The 22,711-nt window shown below is 37.1% G+C and overlaps 1 protein-coding gene across 7 annotated transcripts in view; it reads right to left on the reverse strand.

The window, feature by feature from the left end:
* Nucleotides 1-22,711, reverse strand: part of THADA (THADA armadillo repeat containing) — a 332,024-nt gene that overhangs the window by 255,927 nt on the left and 53,386 nt on the right. For all 7 annotated transcript variants that reach the window (XM_025465181.3, XM_035696069.2, XM_049115488.1 and 4 more), the window contains exon 23: nucleotides 14,004-14,113. In XM_025465181.3, the coding sequence (XP_025320966.1) occupies nucleotides 14,004-14,113 (110 nt within the window). The remainder of the gene's footprint in view (nucleotides 1-14,003; nucleotides 14,114-22,711) is intronic.

Consider the following 22,711-nt stretch of genomic DNA (forward strand, 5'->3'; position numbering starts at 1 on the left):
ATGAAAGGTTTTTTTTTTTTTGGGGGGGGGGGTGAGATTAAATTAGTTTGTCCTGGTGAAGTATTTAATATGTACTGAACAGGTTTTCTAAAATTATTACCTATCAGTGGGGTGACTGGCTGGCTTAGTCAGTGGAACATGTGACTCTTGATCTTGGAGTTGTAAGTTTGAGCCCCACTTTGGATGTAGAGATTACTTTAAAAAGTAAGATCTTAAAAAATAAAATAATTATTATTATGAGAAAAGCAAGCTTTAAAGAATTTCAATTGAACTGATAGAGATGGAACTGTTGGTTTACATTTTAACAAGGCATGCCCCCCAAAACATATTAATAATAACCAAAATATTCAAATAGAACCCCAAAACCAACTGAGGTCAAAAACAAGGTAATTCTCTGAGTAAAACAGAATAGAAATGCAAAGAAGCAAGAGTGCTGATACCAGAGATCTGTTGGGGTTACAGCTCTGAAAGGAGCAATGATGGCCAAGAAGTCAGTTCCTGAAGGGTAACTCACCTCAGGCCCAGGAAGTGGGAAATTTTAGGGCTTCCTCTCCCATGAAAGGAAGTTGGAGAAAGGCTATTGCCAGAACTGCAACAGTAGGAAAAGTCACGGGCCCAGGGAAACCCCAAACCAGGCTGACTACTAGCTTGATGACCAGATCTGTAATATTCCCAGTATAACTTTGGGTGGGAGACGAGACCCAAAATGCCACTATCTAATCTAGTTTCTCTGATGGAGAAGAATGAGCCAAAGGAAAATAAGTAGAGACCAAAAAGACTCCCAATTAGATAGTCAGTAAATCAAAATTTAAAACACAGAGATGTTTTATATGAAGAAAATCAATTTTAGGGGATCCCTGGGTGGCTCAGCAGTTTAGCGCCTGCCTTTGGCCCAGGGAGCGATCCTGGAGTCCCGGGATCGAGTCCCACGTCGGGCTCCCGGCATGTAGCCTGCTTCTCCCTCCTCCTGTGTCTCTGCCTCTCTCTCTCTATGTCTATCATAAATAAATCTTTAAAAAAAATCAATTTTAAAAAGCAGTAATTTGAACATAAAGTCAATCCATATGAAACTTATTTTTATGGAACAGTCTGACAAAGACTTTAAAATAACTGTTACGAATACTCAAGAGATAAGGAATAACTTCTATTTAAAAAGAGGAAGAAATTATGAAAAATGGGGTTGGGGGAGGCCTGGGTGGCTCAGTCGGTTAAGTATCTGACTCCTGATTTCAACTCAGGTCATAATCTCAGGGTTGTGAGATGGAGTCCTGAGTCAGGCTCAGTGCAGAGTCTGTTTGAGATTTTCTCTCTCTCTTCCTCTGTCTCTCCCCTGCTCATACTTACTCTAACTAACTAAATAAAATCTTTATGAAAGAAAAAGATACAGGAAACACTGGAAATAAAAATGTACTTCCAAAAAAGGTAACAGATAAGATAAAGTCTAGAGAATTAATGACTCAGACAACAGTTTTCCAGGAAATATACCCAGAACATTACAGAGAAAGAAGACAAAAACACAAAATATATATGTGCACACATATATGTATGTGTGTACATACATACACATGATAGCTCCAGAGAAACCAATATACTTTAAGCAAGGTTACATAAAGTGGGAATGTCAAAAGAAAAATACTCTAAGAAATATCTAGAAAATTTCCAGAATTGAATAAAGTCACAAGATCTTAGATTTAAAGTATATTCCAAGTACTCATTCCAAGTAAATAAACTCATACCTAGGCATGTCACAGTGAAATTGTGACTAAGAAAACCTTAAAAGCAAAAAAAAGAAAAAAAGAAAACCTTAAGAGCCACAGGAGATGAAAGAAAAAATAGGATACCTTACAAGGGAAATCAATTTTACCAAAGACAAGTTTCTCACTGGCAATAATAAAAGACATAGTATCTTCAAAGCACTGAGAGAAAATAACTGTTAACCAGAATTCTATACCCAGCTAAACTACATTCAAAAGTAGAGGTAAGGGATCCCTGGGTGGCTCAGCGGTTTAGTGTTTGCCTTCAGCCCAGGGCGTAATCCTAGAGTCCCAGGATCGAGTCCCACATCGGGCTCCCTGCATGGAGCCTGCTTCTCCCTCTGCCTGTGTCTCTGCCTCTCTCTCTCTCTCTCTCATGAATAAATAAATAAAATCTTAAAAAAAAAAAGTGGAGGTAAGATAAAGACAATTTGAGACAAATAGTAAGTTGGCCTCCCAGAGATCCTCATGAAAAGAAAATTCTAAAGAACATGCTTCTGCAAAATTAAGTAGACCCAGAGCAGTCTCAATCTTGAGGTATCTATTAGACACACCTCAAGCTCAACATACCCCAGACTAAACTGATGGTCTTCCTCTAAAAATCTACTCTGGCCACAGTCTTCCCCAACATATCATATGAAAGATACATCTAGGTCAAAAGTTTCAGGATCATCTTTTCTCTTTTTTTTTCTTTCTCTCTCTCAAATACCAAATCCAATCGGTCAATATATCCTGTCTATTCTGTTCTACCTTCAAATTACATCCAGATTCAGATCACTGTTCCCATCCCCACCAGTCTTCAAAAGCCATCATCACCTCTTTCTTAAATTACAATAAAACTGTAACCTCCTAACTGGTCTCTCTGCTTTTATTTTTATAGTCTATTCTCAACCCAGCAATCAAAGTAATCCTTTAAAAAAAAAAAAAACAAAAAAAAACAAAGTAATCCTTTTAAAAGGCCAGATCATAACACTCCTCTGTTCACAAACCCTCCAAAGGCTCTATTTTACTCAGAATACAAGCCGAAGTCCTTACTACATCTTATAGTATCTAGTCCTCATTACCTCTTTGATCTTATCCTCTACAATTCCTTTTCTTATTCTACTCTGGTCACAAATTGTTTGCCTGCTGCTCCTTAAATACTCTAAGTTCATGCCTCTCAAGACCTTGGCACCTGACCTTCTCTCTACCTGGAACAGTCTTCCTCCAGCTATACGATTGTTGATTAGTTCACCATATTTACCAGTACATTCAAATCTTTAATCCTAGTTTTTAAAATCAAGTTAAAAAAAAAAGAAATTAAATAATTTCTCCAACATTAAAAGGCTTGTAAGTGACAGAGGGAGAATTAAAATGTAGATTGACACCAAAGCCCTTACTTGAAGGTGCTTGTCCTATATTCAGTTCTGTATCTGCTGCAACCTGCCCATGACAGATATACTATAAACCCTCTATTCTTTGCTTCAGTGGATTTCATTCATTCATTTGGGAAAAAGATCTACTAAGTATCTAGTAGTTTGCCTGGCACTATGCTATGCCCAGGAAAGGGAAAAGAAAATAAAAATTCCAAATCACACATAATTCAGAAAGCATGTTCCTGTGACTTTGGAATGTATTATCAGAGTATATGGATTTTAAGAAATTTACCTTCCTAATCACGTTTTATTCAGGTTATCCCTCAGATTGATTTGAATCCCTGAACATATACTATCAGGGTGGGGGTTAGAGTTGTTTTAAACAAACTGAGTGATACGGATGGAAAGCTAGCTGGAGAATTAAAACATCCCACAGAAAAACCACAGGAGATAACTATTTGTAACTGCCTTGACGCGAGCTCTGTCTCACTCATTCTGGAAGTATTCCAATTCCCTTGGACAACTGGGAACATTTATGACTGTTAATAAACTTTCCTACATTAACTGAATGACTCACCACTGGCTTAAAGAAATTATTTCACCTGCAAACACAAAGCAACTAATTTCACATTTTAAATGCAAAGTACATTTAAATCCAATATACAAAACAAAATTCCCAGAAAATTATCAAGACTCAATTGCCAGGAAAGTAATTATATGTAACCTCAATTGAGTAAAGGTCAAGCCTTTGACAATATCTTCATTTCCCAAATAATACTTTATTTACCAAGCTGTTATCACTAAGGGCACAAGAAGGAAGAAAATCCTTTCCTTTTCCCATAAACATAGACTTCCATTTTGCCAGGTGTAAGAGCAATTCCAAATGAAACTTCATTCAACTAAATAAGTTACTGGCTTGAGAAAAATGAGTGCCAATGAAAATAAAGCTATTTATTTACTAATTGTTAATAAACTTTTACCCTACTATGCTTCCTCATTACACTTTATTTTTATTTGCTAATAATTTAAATGATTCTAAATAATGAAAAAAAAAGGAGTTTATTTGGGGGGTCAAAAACCAGAATTTGTTCCCAATCCTGATACAAAGCCAATGATGCATGTTTACTCAAGTTGAACATCATCAGTCATAACCACCATCTGAGTGAAAACAGTTACGAACAATAATTTCAAAAAATAACACTCTTAGCCTGGCTATTGAAAATAGCACACTTAGAATCCTCGAATAGTGCATATCACATCAGAGTAAATGATACACAGGCAACCATGGAGGTAATAATTGGTACTGGTCTGATATCCAAAATAAGACTTTGATTCCTTCATACAGATGAAAACAAAGGAAACTGAAAAACACGTACCTAATTACACTTAAACAAACAAAAATAGAGTGAGGATTTCAGGGAAAGTAGAAGGATAACCTGATAATTTAGAATCATCTCCAAATGTCTACCATATTAATGCTGTCATGAGCAATTCCAGTTTTCTCACTCACTCAAGTTCAAAGTTTTGTAAAGCAAAGCTTTAGCTGCTTACAATATAAAATCAAGTTTGACTGTTGACTTTGAACTGGAGTGGGGGCGCTACACCCTTACACTTGGGGCAGCATACCATTTAGGTTTAGAAGAGAAAAATTACCCACAATGTAAAAGGAAATTTTTGCTTTCACAAGCTTCATGCTTTAAATATTCCATGTACTGGGGAGCCTGGGTGGTTCAGTAGATTAAGCATCTGCCTTCAGCTCAGGTCATGATCCCAGGGTCCTGGGATTGAGCCCTGAGTCAGGCTCCCTGCTCAATCTTTTTCTCCCTCTGCTCCTCTCCCCACTCATGCTCTCTCTCTCAAATAAATGAATAAAATATTTTTTTAATAATAAATAAATATTCCATGCGCTAGCCAAAAATCATCCACTGATGACACCAAACAAATGGATCTAAGATTCCAAGTACAGGGTAAGAAAAGAGTCAAGAGGAGAATAAAAACAGCATGGAGAGATATAGCATACTTTACTTTCTGGCAACAAAAACGTTATCTCCATTTATTTTACACATTCATGTTGTTTCTCACATGTCCTATTCTAGCTCCTCTGTCTTTTTCTATATATAACCCCATAACGCACACTATGTATCTTATTTGTTGATGATCTTAAAGCTACTTACTGGGATCCATATATATTAATGTTTGCACAATTCTCAAGATACCTTTTATTTTTATATCCATGTGACTGGAGACTCTCAGAAAAAAAAAAAAAAAATATCCCAGGGCATAAAATCCAGAGTCCTTATCCTAGGATTCACAAAATCCTAAATATTTGGAATAAGCTCATTCAACTTCATCTTACTGCTGAGAAAGCTCTTCCCAGAAAGCTGCTGCTGCTTGTCCTTCAAGCCTTGCATAAAGGAAAAGACATGCTTCCTTTCCTTAAATGCTTCCTTTCCATAAAGGAAGACATACTTCCTTAGCATAAAGGAAAGAGACATTTTTCCTTACCACCAAACTTTATCACATCAAATTACCTATTACTATCTGATAGTTTTCTTACTAATTTCTAAATGTCCTTTAACATGGAGTTATCTATAAACTCCATACCAGGGACACTCTCTGTCTTCTCTACTTGTCTCTGCCTGCCACCCAATTAGGAACTCAATAAATACCTGTTGAAGAAATGAACAACCCATAACTTAGCAACTCTGTTAAGGGTGCCTTTCTAAAAAACCAGGTTGACAAAGAAAGGAGGGGTATGGTAACTGGAAAGGAAAACATGAACAAAAGTGTTTTCCAATGATAAGAGGTGCCACCATTAAAGCCAGAGGTAACCCTGATTATTCTTCTCATCACCTGGGACAGAAAGCTCAGCAAGTACAATGTTTTCTTGACCCTTTCATTTCTGCCTTGTAGATCATCTAGTTTACTTCTCTAATCCCAAAGATTCAAATGCTGGGCTCCAAGTTCCTCTAAGAACAAGAACCATGTCTTATCAACATTTTTTCTATGATGTCTGCCCATCACGATTTCTTATATATAACAGGTGATCAATGAAGCTTTTGTTGAACTGCTACACCCTGAAGCAATATGAAGTTACAAAAAAAGTTGGATTCTAGTGCTAGTTCAACTGGTCACTAACTAGATGTGTGGCTACGGACAAAGCACTTGATTTTTTAGTGCCTAAAAATGAAAATAAAAGAATTAAAAAATTGCTTTGAAATTCAATGAGACATTATTACCTGGGTTCCTGTTCCAAATAAAAGCAAGCTCTGACTCTAAATTACATTAAGTACCCAAAGCTCCTGATAAGAATGTCCCCCAACTAAAAAAAAAAAAAAGAGAGAAAGAATATCCCCTAAAACACTGAGCCCCATCATGGCCTTAGTCCTTTGTTCAGGTCTTAATTCTACAGAGTTAAATGTTTTGACTTCAGATTCTAGTAATTTTCTCTAAGTTCACAGCAACTCTCTGGCCCACCACATCATACTCTCAATGGTCAAACAGAGAGTTTCTAACACAACATCTGGTACACAGTAGAGATTCAAAAAATCTTTTATCAAACGATTAGGCAAAGACAACTAGTGTTGATGCCAGAGGCTGCACATTAGCTGTGCCTTCAGTTAGGCAGATAATTGGAACAAAACAAAACAGGTGTAGAAAAGGAGGGCTGGAAGTTTAAAGCTTCTAATGGTGAAGCCACTGTGCCTATAAAAACACAATAGCCTAACCTAGAGCTCTGAATAGTCAATGAACCTTCTGTCTACTCTCCAGCAAGGAAAGATGACTTTCTAAGGAAGTGATTTCAAAACTCGAGTTGCTGGTCCTATGATAATGAAGGAATTGAGAGGTACAAATGGAACCATGCAAGGCTCCCAAGAACAATGCAACAACTCTAGTTATTTGTTTTGGTTCCTCATTATACCCTCCAGAGGTCAGCAAGGAAAAGGGAAAGGTTCTTGAGTGAAGCAGTCCTTGGTTCTCTGTGCCAGCCAGCTCTATGCAATCCCAGCCACGGCCATGGGGAATTCCAATCCAGCGTTTGCTAGCAAAGGCCTCTCCACTCAAAGAACGGCATCCTCTTCCTCTGAAGGATCATTTGTTTTATTTCATTTCCATGTCAACTTAATACAAAATACACAATGTCTTTAAGTCTTGAGTACATCATACAAATTGTAACATTCTTACAAGGGATTCAAGGTTCTTCATAAAAACCTCTCATTAAATGTCATTAATCCACAAAATACTCCTAAGAGATGGTTTACCAGTTCTAAAGGATGTTTACTAAAAATGATCCAACTTCCCCCAATCTTTCATGCCCTCTATCAGACTAGACTTTCCCAATCAGAAACTAGAGCAGCACTGTACAATGAGTAGGACACTCAGAGCTGAAAGACACCCGAGAAAGCTGAACCCTCTCATTTCATCAGGGAGGACACATGACCCAAAGAGGTTAAATAGCTTTCCTCTTGTCAACAAAGCTGGTAGATGGAGCTCAGCTCCAATTCATACCTCAATATTCTTTCTTCTAAACACAGAAGAAGGTGGTGGTTGAGAGCATGGGGTGGGAGGAATCAGATCATTCTGATTATCCTGTTCAACAGTGTCCAAAAAAAAAAAAAAAAAAGACTGCCGTGGGTAGGAGATGTTTTTTGGTTTTTGTTTTTCCTACGTTAAGGGGCTATGGCCTGAATCTCTACTAAAAGTAAGAGAAATGAAGAGGGCAGGCCATCACTACTGTTTAGGCCTTTGTGTTGTCTTGAACAAATCACTGGAGCAAATTATTGTTCCATAAGCAGATTAGTCCACTTTCTATCCACAAGGCTATCTCACTCATAGTGGATAAGTATTCTAAGATAAGCATAAAACCCGCAGACTGAAATCAAATTATATATGCTGTATACCCAACTAATTGGTCATTAGACTATTTTGTGCCAGTAAATCAGGTTCCCTGGCTACAAAGTGGCTTTCCGATGGCTTCATCCGTCCACCTAAGTATGCTAACACAGTTATTTTTTGTTGAGTTCTGATTAGTTTTATTACTATTGTTAATTGAGAAATGTTATCTTCATTTCCTCAAACTCTTTCAGTATGGTTATTTTTCCTAACTTAGAGATTTTTCCCAATCTCCAATTATTTCATAAGCTAAATTCTCTATTCATTCTCTGGTCAAGTATTATGTTTATTATTTCAAGGTTCATGTTTATTATTTCAATTAAACTAAACAGTGACAGATGTCTGTGAAGGTTGTGTGCATGTGCACACACATTTTAAAAAGGTAACATAACCCTGAAGCATGGAGAAACTTTAAGCCTGAAAAATGATTTGCCCAAATGAGATCCAGTGAGAAAGCTACATATCAACAGAAGTCATCTTAACCTCCCTCACCATCATCAAATATTGTTGAGGTTTACTGCAGGCTAAAACATCAGGGGGCTATTTTGAAGACTGAGCTTCAGGCACAAGCAGTAACAACAGTGACCAAATCTAAATTGAATTACCAATAAGAAGGCCATAGGGAAAGGGCAAGATACAGTGGATTTTAAAAAGTGGTTATAAGGGCAGATTAGATTGTTGGTTCCCTTAATATTTAATATAACCATTCTCTGAGATCAAGGAGAAAAATGAATATTGAAAACTTTGGGACTTTACTAACAGAGCTGAGATAGAGGTTACTCACTGAGAACAAGAGTTCTCTGTTATTATGTCTAAATGACTCAGTATTACTATAAGAACTTTAAAAACAAGTTATTCAAAGTTCCAGAAAGAAGGTAATACCTGACTCAACTATGGAGTGGGCTTAAAAATAAAAATTCAAAGGCCGAAAACCAAAGACACCAAGATTTAGAATTTAAATGTTAAGACACCCTAGTTTTCCACAAATCCTTTCAATCTGCTACAGAAATGGGAAATTTAAAAGATTTCCTCTCTATATAAAGAATAAGTATGGTTTTCCAGAGTAGACTGTAACTTAGTTATTCTTTATTTAATTATTAATGTTTTAAATAAAATTCATAGGGCACTAAGAAATAAAAGTGTTTTATTTAGACACATTTGCCAAAAGAGATGTGAATAAAAGTTTAGACAAGATTGTATATCACGAGTTGAATGACTTTTTAACCAAATCTCATACAGTACAGTCTATATTTATTTCTTTCTCAATCACATATTCCATAGAGACTCAGTCTTTCATTCTCCAGTGAAGTAGAGGAAATTATATTTTCATTATTATAATTCAATTGTTCATAAGAAGTCTTCTATTGAATTTAAATTATAGTAGCTATAATTAATTGATGAAATTTTAAATACATATTTAAATTACTTCTACCATCATTGTTGACATCCACAAGTTAGCATTACCATTTTATGACAAACTCTGCTAAATGTCAGTAGTTCATATTTTCAGGCCAATAATTGTTAATGATTGTAATTATTACAGTAAATGGTTGTAGGTTAAGTTACATTTCAATACACAGAACAATTCACATATATGCAGAAGACAATATTAAGCATTCACGAATCTCCCTTCTACATTAAGAATTGTAGTCAATAATTTAGTCCCCTTAGTTAAGATTAATTCATGGTTGTACAAATGAAAGCCAGGGTCCCTGGCCTAACACCCTACTTTAAGAGTCTATTCATTTTCACTGAAAAAACAACTTAAAATACAAAGGTCATAAAGGGTAAACAAGCAAATATAAATTTCATCAGAAACTTAACCTTCGAGTTATGACTTGAATGTACCTAACCACTTCAATCAAATATGTAGGCACGTACTTACGTTTTCAGAGTATACATGTTTCGTCAAATTCTAAATAGAAAGCACAATATACAAAAATCATATTTTAAAAAAATAATATACTGTTTATGTGTGTATATGTGCAAATGTTGCTTTTGAAAAGTTCCCAGAAAAAGAAAAATAGCATCTCCCATTCCCATTTATTCTTAGATGATTGTTTAATAGTGAAGTCAGTTTACATTTGAAGACATTTTGAATAATCCTATTAAAAACCAATTCAAACAATGTGGCTCATGTTTAACTCTTCAGTTATTTATCCATTAATCTCTTCAAGTGCTTCCTTCCCAACACAGCTGTAGTTCAAGAGGTGGCCAGCAGTTGGCCTCCATTTCAGTGGATTTTCATGAAAGCCCAGATTTCTTTTTGCAAACTTCTAAAAAGTTGTATGAAAAATAACTTTTTCATAACTTAAGAGGTTATAAAAAGCTTTCAAAAGGATCCAAAAGAAACACATTTTCTTTTAAGAATAAAAGCCAAACAAAAGGAAGCCACACACATTGTAAAGATGTTCTTTGCAAAACATTCTGTTCAGCAGATCTGAAATGTCTCCAAAGAGACCAAGAACCACTTGGTTTGGAAGCAACAGTTGAGAACTTGTAACAGGTTAAAAGCCAAGAGTGACAACCATGAAGAGATTTTTAAAGCAGATTAGGAGTGCCTGAGATACTGGGCACTGGGCCTTGCCTAGTCTCTCTGTTCCATTTATTTGGAATACCTTCAACTGTACCATTCAACCACCCAACATACAGCTGTTCAAAAGCCTCTGTCCTTGGTCCTCTGTTCTTTTCTCCTTTTACACTGTCCCCTAAAGACTACAATCCTCCTAACTATGATGGTTACAGTGACAGCTCCTAAACCTACATTTCTGTTTCTGTTATATCTCCCAAACTTAATCTCTATCTCCAAGTTTGACTTAAATATCTCCATCAGGATATGCCATTATTATCTCACATACAACACATACGAAACAAATTTATTCATCTTTATCAAACTAATTCCCTCTTTCAGTTTCCCTGTCTTTGTTAACATTAATCCCATTGTTCTGGTCACCATCAATCAAACCATAGAAACAATCATGGACTCCCTGGTGCCCTCCATCACTCACATTCAGTTGGTTCATGTGGCAGATTGCATTTTTCAAAGATGGCCACCACAGTATCTCCCATCCCACATGTATTTCAGCAACACAATCTTGCCACTTCAGCATCAAACACATAGTGGAGTCTAATTCCTCTCTCCCTGAATCTGGACTGGCCTTAAGATTCACTTACAACCAGAAGAATGTGACTGAAGCAATGCTATCAGACTCCTGAGGTTATGTCAGAAAAGACCATGAAAAAAAGAAAAAGAAAAGAAAATCCTGTGCCTCTCCTGCCTAGTTCTCTCAGAACTCTTTCTGGGGGAAGCCAGCTGCACACATGAATGCCAACTACCTTAACACTGTCCTGCTCAGAGACCACATGTAGTCCCAACCTGGCCCAATCTTCCAGCTATCCCACCAAGGTGCCATAATATGAATAAAGCCATCCTCGATCCTCTTGACCAGTTCATCTGCCAGCCCTATGCCACCATACTGTATTTAGTGTATGCTGGCAGATTCACCCAACTGAGCCATGCCCCTAATTCTTGACACATAAAATCATGAAATACATTATGTAAATGTATATTATAAATATAATAAAATCCACAGCTTCCTTCAAAGCATCAATAAGTTGTAAGTAGAGTTGTTACTATGTGGGGCTAAATTTTAACTGACATACCAGTTCTTTCCCTCCATTCCCAAGGCCATCACCACAGAGGAAGCTCTTGTCACCTTAGACCTAGATCATTATAACTGATTCCAGGCTCTCCTCACTATAATCTGCCATTACAATCTATCTAACCCAGTAGTTCCAACTGGAAAACTACTTTTACACACCAACACCACAATCAGCACCAATCTCACTGATGTTTTCCACTTGTAGAAAGTTTTATAATGCAAACTTCATCTATATAACAACAGCCAGAGAGCTGTCAATAGGGAAAATATTCTTTTTCTTATTCTTTTCCTCTTTTCCTTACTTTAGGGGAGAGAGATCAGAGCTAAGGAGATTAACTTTTAAACAATCTCACTGCCAATAAATGGAATGAATATAAACAGAACTAAGACGCTGTGTCAAAATTTACTATTTCTCTGTTCTACAATGCTTCCTATCATCTATTTCAGATAAAAAATGTTCAATGTCTTTTTCCCTCCCCACTACAGCAAACCTACTTTCTAAACATCCTTGATTTGGTCTCAATCTATCCAGTTATTTGGTATTGGCTACTAACACCATTACCATCACCACCAGCACTACCACCACCACCACCACCACCACCACCACCACCACCACCACAATAAGGATGGCTTATTCACTCCCCTAACAATATGCCATTCTGATTCTAGCCTCTGTACATCTGCTCAAAAGTTTCTTCCTTTCTCCTGATATCTACTTAAACCTTGATCATGCATTAGCATAAATGCCACCTCCTCCATTAAGTCCTACCAGCCTCTGTTGCTTTCTCTCACTATATTCCTACAGAATTTGTAAATTTCAGTAAAATTTTGACAATTACATTGGATTGTTTATCTTGCTCAAGTGTGTTGGTCTTTTCTTTTTTTTTTTTAAGATTTTATTTACTTATTCATGACAGACACAGAGAGAGGCAGAGACACAGGCATTGTGAGAAGCAGGCTCCATGCAGGGAGCCCAATATGGGACTCGATCCCGGGTCTCCAGGATCACACCCCCGGCCGAAGGCAGCGCTAAACCGCTGAGCCACCAGGGCTGCCCAAGTGTGTTGGTCTTACTTTCCAGGCTGGTATTTAGCTAACACACATCCATACATATAGCAATGTGGGTGCTGACAGCCAGTGTCTGTTCTGGTCAGTCAGTACTCATGACGCACCATCTATTAAATATTTTGAATTTCATCCCTGTTTATTTCCTACACTAAACAATACGCTCTTTAAGAACACGACCCTTAAAAAAAAAAAAAAAAAAAAAGAAGAGGACCCTTGTCTTATAAAGAAGTCCTATATCCTTCAAACCAAACACAGTACTAAGCACACAACTAGCATTCAAAATATATTTGACAACTGATTTGAAGGGAATGAAGTGTGCTGTGTTATGAGAAAAAATATTCCTAAGTCATGTCTACACTGGAAAGAAAGAATTGAAAAGATAATAAAATATTTTCAAGATCAGCATTTTAACCTCAGGGACATTTTATAATGTATCATTTAAAGATGTTCTGTGCAGCCCATAACTGCAAAATGCTCTATAAATGTTTTTACCAGGAGTGTGAAAAAAAAGTTTCAAAAATATTCAGGGAGTAGATGTCTTACCAGCCCAAAATAAAATGTTTGCTGAGGCTACAAGACTGGCAGAACTCTGCTTCATTTCAAAAAGTTTCCAGGCAATGGAAATGTTTTCCTGGAAAATACTACCTTTTATTTAGAGAACACTTGCCATGAACACTTAGTCATTAAATAATTTAAGGTTTCCTTACAAGCTCTTTGGAGGAAATCTATTATATGAATGAATGAAATTATCAGCACCTATAACGTCAAAAAAATACATTTGGCTAAATATATGAAATCTACCTAAGTATTTTTCCAGGGGGAAAAACCCTTGATAGGTTTTGGCCTGTTTACTTTTCTTTTACAATTTTCTATAAGATAAAATTATGAAGAAAAATACAAAATCCTTAAGTGTTTCTCTGTCTGTAATATACACAAATCCAAAAAACTGGAAGGCTTATTTTATTCCAAATGCCAAGTAATTTTCAAACATACAAAACAGTCATTTCATTCAATGAAATGAAATGGTAACTTCAAAACTATTTTTAGCAAAATCTTTGAGTTTGCTTCAAATCACCTTTCAATGAGAGAACAACTTGGTTTGGACATTTCACTCAATCATCTGCAGTAAATCATACAATGAAACCTAAGAAAACAATTTCTTCCAAGAGTTTGAAGCCAACTAACTCTTATTCTTTTAAACATCAAAAGATTCATGGTTCATACACTTAGTCTTTTAAAAACATACACAAAAGGATATTTGTTTTGTTTACCTGTTTAGTATTTCAGTGAGTTTCACAAAGCCAGTGTAAGCCAGTTCAAATGCTCCTCTGTGCCTGGACTGTAAGAGGTGTTGTTTAAAGTAATCCCCTATTTCTTTTACCTTTAAAACAAAATAAAAAATAAATGTGTGATTTATACTTACTTACATTTATAGATATATTTATGTCAGTAATATCATGTAGAACTCAGAACTAGATCTTTCTTTATTAACCATTTAGCACTTACTTTGTGACCGGTAGTTTTTTAAGTGTTTTTATTATCACATTTAATCCTCACAGTAATTCCACGAAATAAGCACTCTTACCATCCCCACTTTTCAATTGGGACAAGGCCCAGAAAGGCCAAGTAATTTATTCAAGGTCACACAGCAAGTATGTAGTAGAGCCGGTACATACAACCAGGCAGTTTGGCTCCCGTTGGCCGTTTTTTACTACTAAACTAGAGCTGCCTCCCTATGCCAGCTTCACAAACCTTGCTGTTTTCTCTGTTAGCTTGTATCACCCGACATCAACAGCAAATCACACAAAGTGACAACCCTCACTCATCTGGGCCTGGGTGAAATAATTACCTTTTTGTGTTAAAAAAAAAAAATCTTGTTCTACTGTGGTTAAAATATACTCAAGATTTACCATTGTTACCATTTTTAGGTGTACGGTTTCGTGGCACTCAGGCTATTCATATTATTGTGTAATCATCAGCACTACCCATCTACAGAACTTTTTTACCTTCCCAAACGGAAACTCCAGTCCATTAAACAATAACTCCTAGTAATCACCTTTTAGAAACATATAATTATTAATGGCAATGCAAGATTTGTGCAAAGGGACTCCTGAAAATTGAAAATTGACAGGCTTCACTCTGAGTCAGAACTATGGAATTTTCCAGAATGCTACCTAATTACTTTCTTACATGTTGCCTTTCTGCATGCAAGTTCAGACAAATTAACAAATGTGACAATTTATTTTAAAGAAGGCATGACTAACAATTAGTTGTTGATGAGATTTTGCACAGAATTAACTGGTAAACTGGGCTAATTATATTTTTATACCAGGAATATTTGGTGGCTATCAACTTTAGAAAATCCAAATTTTGTATAAAGCTCAGAACCAAAGCTGTAACTGGCTCTATTGATTCAAGTCTCCCCAGCAGATCACAGTACGGTGGAAAGGCAAGCTGTCCTAAGACAGCTCAGATATGCTTACCTAGAACACCTTCTCCCTCAGCACAGTGAATAGGTTAGTGCTCTGCACACATTGGAGATAGTACACAGTACAAGGTATAGTTAAACATTTGGCCATTGGCAAGTGTCTTTGTTTCCTCATCTATAAACTAGGAATAACAATAGTACTTGTCACGAATGTTGCATACTAAAATAAGTTAATAAACCTAAAAGTTCAGAACAGGCCCATAACCTATAATCCAATTCAGTCTCTAGGTTTCCAAATAGAGGATAAGTAAAGATGTACTCCATACTCAAAATATATTTGATTATAGAGAGGTAACAAGTGATACATTTAGAGAAATAAAAATCAGACATAAAACAACAAAGAATCAGAAAAGCAATATATAATAGGATTTTTAAAAACCTAACACTTTAAAAAAAAAAAACCTAACACTTTAAATAACCCAAGAATGCCAGGTCAGGTTCTTCAGCTCAAGTTTTCAGGTAAAGATCTGATGATACTTCTAATTTTTCATATTTTTTAAGAGCCACATACTACTAGCTATCAAAACCACAGTCAGGGCAAGCTTGATCATTTTCTCTTCAATCCAGTAATTTCAGAGCATATTTTGACCAGAATTATCAAGCCTTAAATCTGAATTTAACCCCCAAGCTAGATCTAATGCTCAATAATCCTACAAAAATGGGGACCAGAAGAAACTCCACTTAGCAAATTTGTTATGACTATCATTTCTATTATTAGAGAAATAAAAGAAGATTTCCAGTAAGGTATTTTTTTAAGCCACAGAAAATAAAAACAGGAAGCCCTAAAGATGGGTCTAACTTCTTCAATTCTCTTTTTCTAAAATGTTAGATAGTAAAACATACTGCAAGAAAACACAAATGTTAGCTATTAAAGTGCTTCTCTGTGAAATTACTAGAGTTCACCATCTAGTTCTTTTTTTTTTTTTTTTAAGATTTATTTATTTATTCATGAGAGACACAGAGAGAGAGAAAGAGAGGCAGAGACACAGGCAGAGGGAGAAGCAGGCTCCATGCAGGGAGCCTGACATGGGACTTGATCTCCAGGATCAGGCCCTGGGCCAAAGGCAGCACTAAACCGCTGAGCCACCCGGGCTGCCCCAACATCTAGCTCTTTTTTTTTTTTTTTTTTTTTCACTATCTAGTTCTTAAGCAAAAATTTGATTTTCAGATTCCTTTATCCTAACTGCTTAAAGGGTCCTAAATCAAAAAGCATATAATAAAATCAAGGATTTCAGAAGTGTGACCAGTAGATGGTCTTCTTAAGGGTGGGCCTGAATTTTAGGTAATCCTAGCCTCAGGAAACAGAATGAGGTTCTAAAGACACAAGTGAAAAGTAGATAGTTTTCCCTCATTTCATTTTGGACATAATCTCCCAACAAACTCACCTAGGTAATACTATGAATTTTTGCCTTTGAAGAGAATATACAATGTCTATTAATCAGACAGTAAATATTTCTTTAGCACCTAATCAAATGCTTAGCAGCTTAGCACTAGGGTAGATAGGGAAGAACAAAACAAGACAACTGTCTTCAAGAGGCTTTCAGTTCAGACAAAACCAATATGCTGAGTGGTACCCACCAGACACCTAACAGCTCCAAGAAATGAAAGATCCGGGCAGCCCAGGTAGCTCAGCAATTTAGCGCCGCCTTCAGCCGAGGGTGTGATCCTGGCGACCTAGGATCAAGTCCCGCATCAGGCTCCCTGTATGGAGCCTACTTCTGCCTCTGTCTGTGCCTGTCTGTCTGTCTCTCTCTCTCTCTCTCACGAATAAATAAAGTCTTTTAAAAAAATAAATGAAAGATCCTTCTGCCCCGGAAATTAATTATTACAAGAAGCTTCAAAAGCTTCATGTTCAGACCTTGAACCGGATACACGTGGGTGAACCAAAATGGAAGAGGGTAACTAACATGAGAAGGGGCATGAGAAGGGTGACTAGAAGGAATGAATAAACATTTATTAACTACCTGCTATCTGCCAGACACTTTACTAGATCTTTCTATGAATGAACACAGAATATACAGAAGTTTAGCAGGCCTGGCTGAATGACTCTAAGGTTTCATACTAGAAAACAGTGGAAGAGATGGTTGCAAGTTGGGGATGGACCCCATTAACAAGGGTAGGAGGAGTCAGCAGGGCAGTGTGGTCTATGAGCAACTGGACAGGAAAAAGAGCCATGCTAACACCTCCCACTGGATAATCAGACTACAAGCAACAGATGTGGTCCAAACAACTTAGAAAATTAATGACAATAGTTAGAATCAGAAATAGAATTTTAAAATTTATTTTTAAAATGTAAAAATGCTCTGAAAACTCTGACCCAATCGTCTTTTTATTAGATGCCACTCAGGTCCAATCTAAAGTTCACAAAAACATGGATGAGGTTTTCACAAAGTATTTTCTTAATGAATAACACACATCTGGAGACTTTTAAAAGGGAATTAAGGTAAAAATGCCAAAAAAAAAAAAAAGGCACCGATTTCTATTCTTAAAATTAAATTCTAGTCACTATCATTTTAAATTTGCAGATCCTCATTCTAAATTTTCATAAAACCTATTTTTAAAAATATTTTTAAAAATTTATTTATTCATGAGAGAGTGAGAGAGGAAGAGACACAGGCAGAGGGAGAAGCAGGCTCCATGCAGGGAGCCCGATGTCGGACTTGACCCTGGGGACTCCAGGATGAGGCCCTGGGCTGAAAGCGGCGCTAAACCGCTGAGCCACACAGGCATCCCAAAACCTATTTCTAAGGCCAATTAACATGCTTTCTAGTTTTACAGGGCATACATTTCCACAGGGGAAAAGAGCTACCTTCCCTGTCTCTAGGCATCTGTAATTCACCAGTGGACAAATTAGAGGAGCTAAATGCTCATCTAGGGCCTAAAACCCACAAAGGGCAAATGCAAATGCATTTTTAAAAATTTGTCCTCTATCTATTGAGAGAAATACAGCTGAAAAATCAAAGCTAATTCCACTCATTATAAAGTTAGATCAACCCATGAGGCTTTAAGTACTGGTGAAATGTTTCTACAAAAAGCACATGTGGTAGTCAAGCTGTGATACTCTGGAGCCGGGAGGGCTAAGTGCAGGAACCCTACTCAGCTACCTTACTAATATAAGCTAATTAAACCAGTTCCTTCATCTGTAAAATGGGGATAAAATTAGAACCTATTTCAAAGGATTATTCTGAGAAATAAGTTAGATTACACATATAAGCATTTATTTTTTTTGTTTTTTGTTTTTTTTTTTTTTGGTTTTTTTTTTTTTTGTTTTTTTTCATATAAGCATTTAGAAGAGTACCTGGCAGACTAGCCAACAATAAATGTCCATTTTTGTTTTTATTTTGTATCATCAAGTAGTGAGACTTAATCTCTTTTTTTAAAGATTTTATTTATTTATTCATGAGAGACTGAGAGAGAGAGAGAGGGGCAGAGACACAGGCAGAGGGAGAAGCAGGCTCCATGCAGGGAGCCTGATATGGGACTCAATCCCAGGACTCCAGGATTGCACCCTGGGCCAAAGGCAGGTGCTAAACTGCTGAGCCACCCAGGGATCCCCGAGACTTAATCTCTTAACCTTAATTTTGACTTTAGGACACAACCACTTCTTACAAACTTAGGAATGTCACTAATTCCACTTTGGTTAAATAGAACAGTTTATAAAAGTTTACATAACAGTAAGATAATTAATGTTTCAAACTGTACATTCTCTACAATAGGTATTTCTTACTAATAGTGAGGATTCTTCAAAGCCCAAACATTGCTCCCCTATGTAATAACAACAGAGATAATAGTTTTCTGGTATTGAGGGGTACCTGAGTAGTTCAGTTGGTTAAACGTCTGCCTTAGGCTTAGGTCATGATCCCAGGGTCCTGGTATGGAGCCCCCTCCCTTACCATCGGCTCCCTGCTCAGCAGGGCTGCTTCTCCCTTTCTCTCTGCCCTGCCCCCCCTTCCTTCTCTCTTTCAAATAAATAAATAAATAAAATCTTTAAAAAAAATAGTTTTCTGGTTTTTATACATCTTCTTACCAGCAGTTTATTCTTTGCTTTCTAGCAAATTCTTAGCCATGTGTCATTTTAACTGATGACCTTTACTTTTTAAAATGAATCTGTCTTGGATAGTATCCCTTACTACATTTCTAAGCCCTTCCAGGTCAGAGAACCACATATTACATTTCTTTATGTTCCCACAACACCCTTGTAGTACAATAGTCAATAAACAGGTGACTAAAAGATGTGTCTAATTCCATTTCGGGGGCACCTGGGTGGCTCAGTGGTTGAGTGCCTGCCTTCAGCTCAGCTCGTGATCCCAAGGTCCTGGGATCAAGTCCCACATCAGGCTCCCCGCAGGGATCCTCCTGCTCCCACTGCCTATGTCTCTGCCTCTCTCTCTCTCTCTGTGTCTCTCATGAATAAATAAAATCTTTAAAAAAAAAAAAATCCATTTCACAGCTTAAAATTGGTAACCTGCATTTAGTACAATTCAATGAATACTTACTCATAATTTCTAAAAAATAAAACTTGGCAAAATAAAAAAGGCAGTTTAAGACTTATAGATGCTAATACACATATCCCCTGTTGCAGCCCATTATAGAAAATTTTTTTTAATTTTTTTTATTTATTTATGATAGTCACAGAGAGAGAGAGAGAGGCAGAGACACAAGCAGAGGGAGAAGCAGGCTCCATGCACCGGGAGCCCGACATGGGATTCGATCCCGGGTCTCCAGGATCGCGCCCTGGGCCAAAGGCAGGCGCCAAACCGCTGCGCCACCCAGGGATCCCCCATTATAGAAAATTTAACACAGTAATGAAAGACACTGAGAAAATGTGTAAACCCATTTAGCCATGCACATCATAAAAATTATAACAAAATCTACAGTAGGAATTTTTAAAAAGTAGCTAACTTCTAACCATTGGCAATTATTTTTATTCAGGTGATTTCTGTGGTGATAATTACTAGGAAGGGGAAAGCAAATATGAAAAATCTACCCCAAAGCTTCTTTTTTAAGAATATTAGAGGAAATATATATGAGTTGATACTCTAGATAGAGGAAATTGCTTAAAAAAGTCAGTAGGCACTAGGTATCCAATATCCCTTGGAAAGAGGACCAACAAAATGTGTCAAGTAAAAGCTCTCCATCAGCAAAACGTCCAGCTTGAAACCTAGACAACACACATCAGCCAGGAAGTTGTGAGATAAGGTTGCTCCTACTGCCCACTCTTTAAGGGTCTCAACTTACATCCCTCAAAGTTGGTTTTATCTCTGCCTCTTATACAGGGACATTATGAAAGAACCTTTCATTAGGTGATTACCTTGCAGGAGGAAAGTCAGACATGCCTCTGAATGAACACATTTTCCTCTTGCTGAAGCCGTGGAGGACACACTGCTTCACAAGAAGTGATTTAGGGAAATGAATCATTTGCTAAAAAGCTCAGTAGCAAGTTACCTTACTGTCCTGTTGCTTGTAAAAGTCTGGTTGGTATGGGGAGCAGGGAAAATTAAATTTAAAGAAAAATTAAATGAGCAGCTCAGAACAAAGGCAGTACTGTGCCGTATCTGAACACAGGCTGGAAAGGAGAGCTGGGTTCCTGTCCCCTAACTGCCACAAACCAGCTTTGTGATCTTGGGCAAACCAGGTAACACCTGAGGGCTTCAGCCTGGCCCTGTACAGGAGGGCTGGATCCTATCATCCCTGTGATCCTTCCAGCTCTAACAGTCTGTGAATATAGCGAGGAATACTCAGTTGCAAATGGGCACCAGTCCTTCTCCTACTGCAGCAAATTGTAATCTTCAAAATGTATCTCACGGTTTGTGAGCTGGTTAGAAACCACCCTCATGTATGCAGGATTTCAGTGGTCATCCCTTCAACAAATGGCCCTAAAACTAGGATGGGATTAAAGGCACCGGGCTACAAAAGAAATTCTCCCAGCTGTCTACATTTGAGACATCCGATTTCACATTTTAATAGAATCATATTGCTTTTTCAAGAGTGACGGGCAAATGGAGAGTAAAAGAAGCATGAAGCTGACTATCAATATTTTAGGTTAGGTATGGAACAGCCTCCTCAACCATTGAGAGAAAAGCAGAGCACAGTTGTTATTATTCTTGGGAATAAGAAATGCAAGTCCCAGATTCTTCCCCAAAGTGACTTTTGCCTCTACGTCACTTTGCTGCCTCTGTCTGTGCACGTCTGTTGTAGTCACCAATCACCTAAGATACTGACTCCTAAATTCTTAGTTTTGCTGCTAGGTGCACACAAGCTGCAGTGTTGTAAGAGTGATTGTGCTCTGGGAAGGATAGTGGACCTCAGGATGGCCCAGCCACTCCAATGCAAATCATGTTCTTCTCTGTCATATACATATTTTTAACTCTTCAAAGTTTTAAGTACAAGGGAGTATTTTTAATTTAAAAGGATTTCACGGAAAAAAATCCGAGGTTTGAAAGTAGGAATTCTCAAGCTATATGAATAACACTAATTTCTTGATGACTGATTTTGACTAAATGCTCCTAAACGGAGGCATTTCTTCTAGTTACATCAGACACCAGAATAAAGTCTTCCATAGGCGGCAGGGTTTCAAAGTTGGAACGGTACACTCTTGATTGCTCATTCAGCAGTTAATTTCTTCGCAAACCAAAAATGTGATGGCACCACATGAACAGCAACATGGAAAAATGACTGAATCTCACTAGGGAAAGAAATTAATATTTTACAGAAAAAAACGAGATTCTTTTTTTTATTCAAGAAAACAGCCAATAGAAGAGTTCTCTGCTTTGTTATTGTTGCTGTTCAGTTTTGGGAGTTTTGTTTTGTTTTGTTTTGTTTACAAACATCTCTTTTATTTTATATAAATTCTCAATTCAACAAGGTTATCCTACATAAATTCAGAGGACTTGGATGCTATGTAAAAGATGTCAAGGCCAGATGGTTTTCACAGGAAGCTTTCAGGTCTTTCTCAACTACAGTAAAAGCAAAATATGTTTCCCTGAATTTTTGTTTTAAACACTATTCAACAAATCCCAAAAAACTAAATGTTTTAAACTTGTCCTTGAAAAGAAGAGTTGAACACTAAAGAGATTCTAGCACATGTTTACTTCTTAGTAAGATGGTGAACATCAGTGAAGTAATCATTAATCATAGCTGGATTCCTCAGCAAAGATGTTGGCATTGGCACTCCAGCTAGTCACCAGCAATGACTACAAGTAACTCTAGAACACTGACGCCTATTTGATTTGGAAGAGAATAAGGAACACAATGATGCCGGCAGTGTACTGTTCCCCTCGGCTGGTCTCAGGGCCTTGCAACATCACAGGCCCAGCTGTTAACCAGATGCAAGCACATGGCTGCAGAGAGTGTGAGAATAAAAATATTAGCATTATTTCCATGGAACTAGTCACATGGTTATTATAGAAATAATCAGCATTTAGCGTACTACAATATTTGTTTTGTTCCTAAATGTTGTAACTCCCTAGGGGAAAAATTATCTTTATTTGA

Source organism: Canis lupus, chromosome 10 (assembly GCF_003254725.2).
Source record: "Canis lupus dingo isolate Sandy chromosome 10, ASM325472v2, whole genome shotgun sequence".
Taxonomy (NCBI): domain Eukaryota; kingdom Metazoa; phylum Chordata; class Mammalia; order Carnivora; family Canidae; genus Canis; species Canis lupus.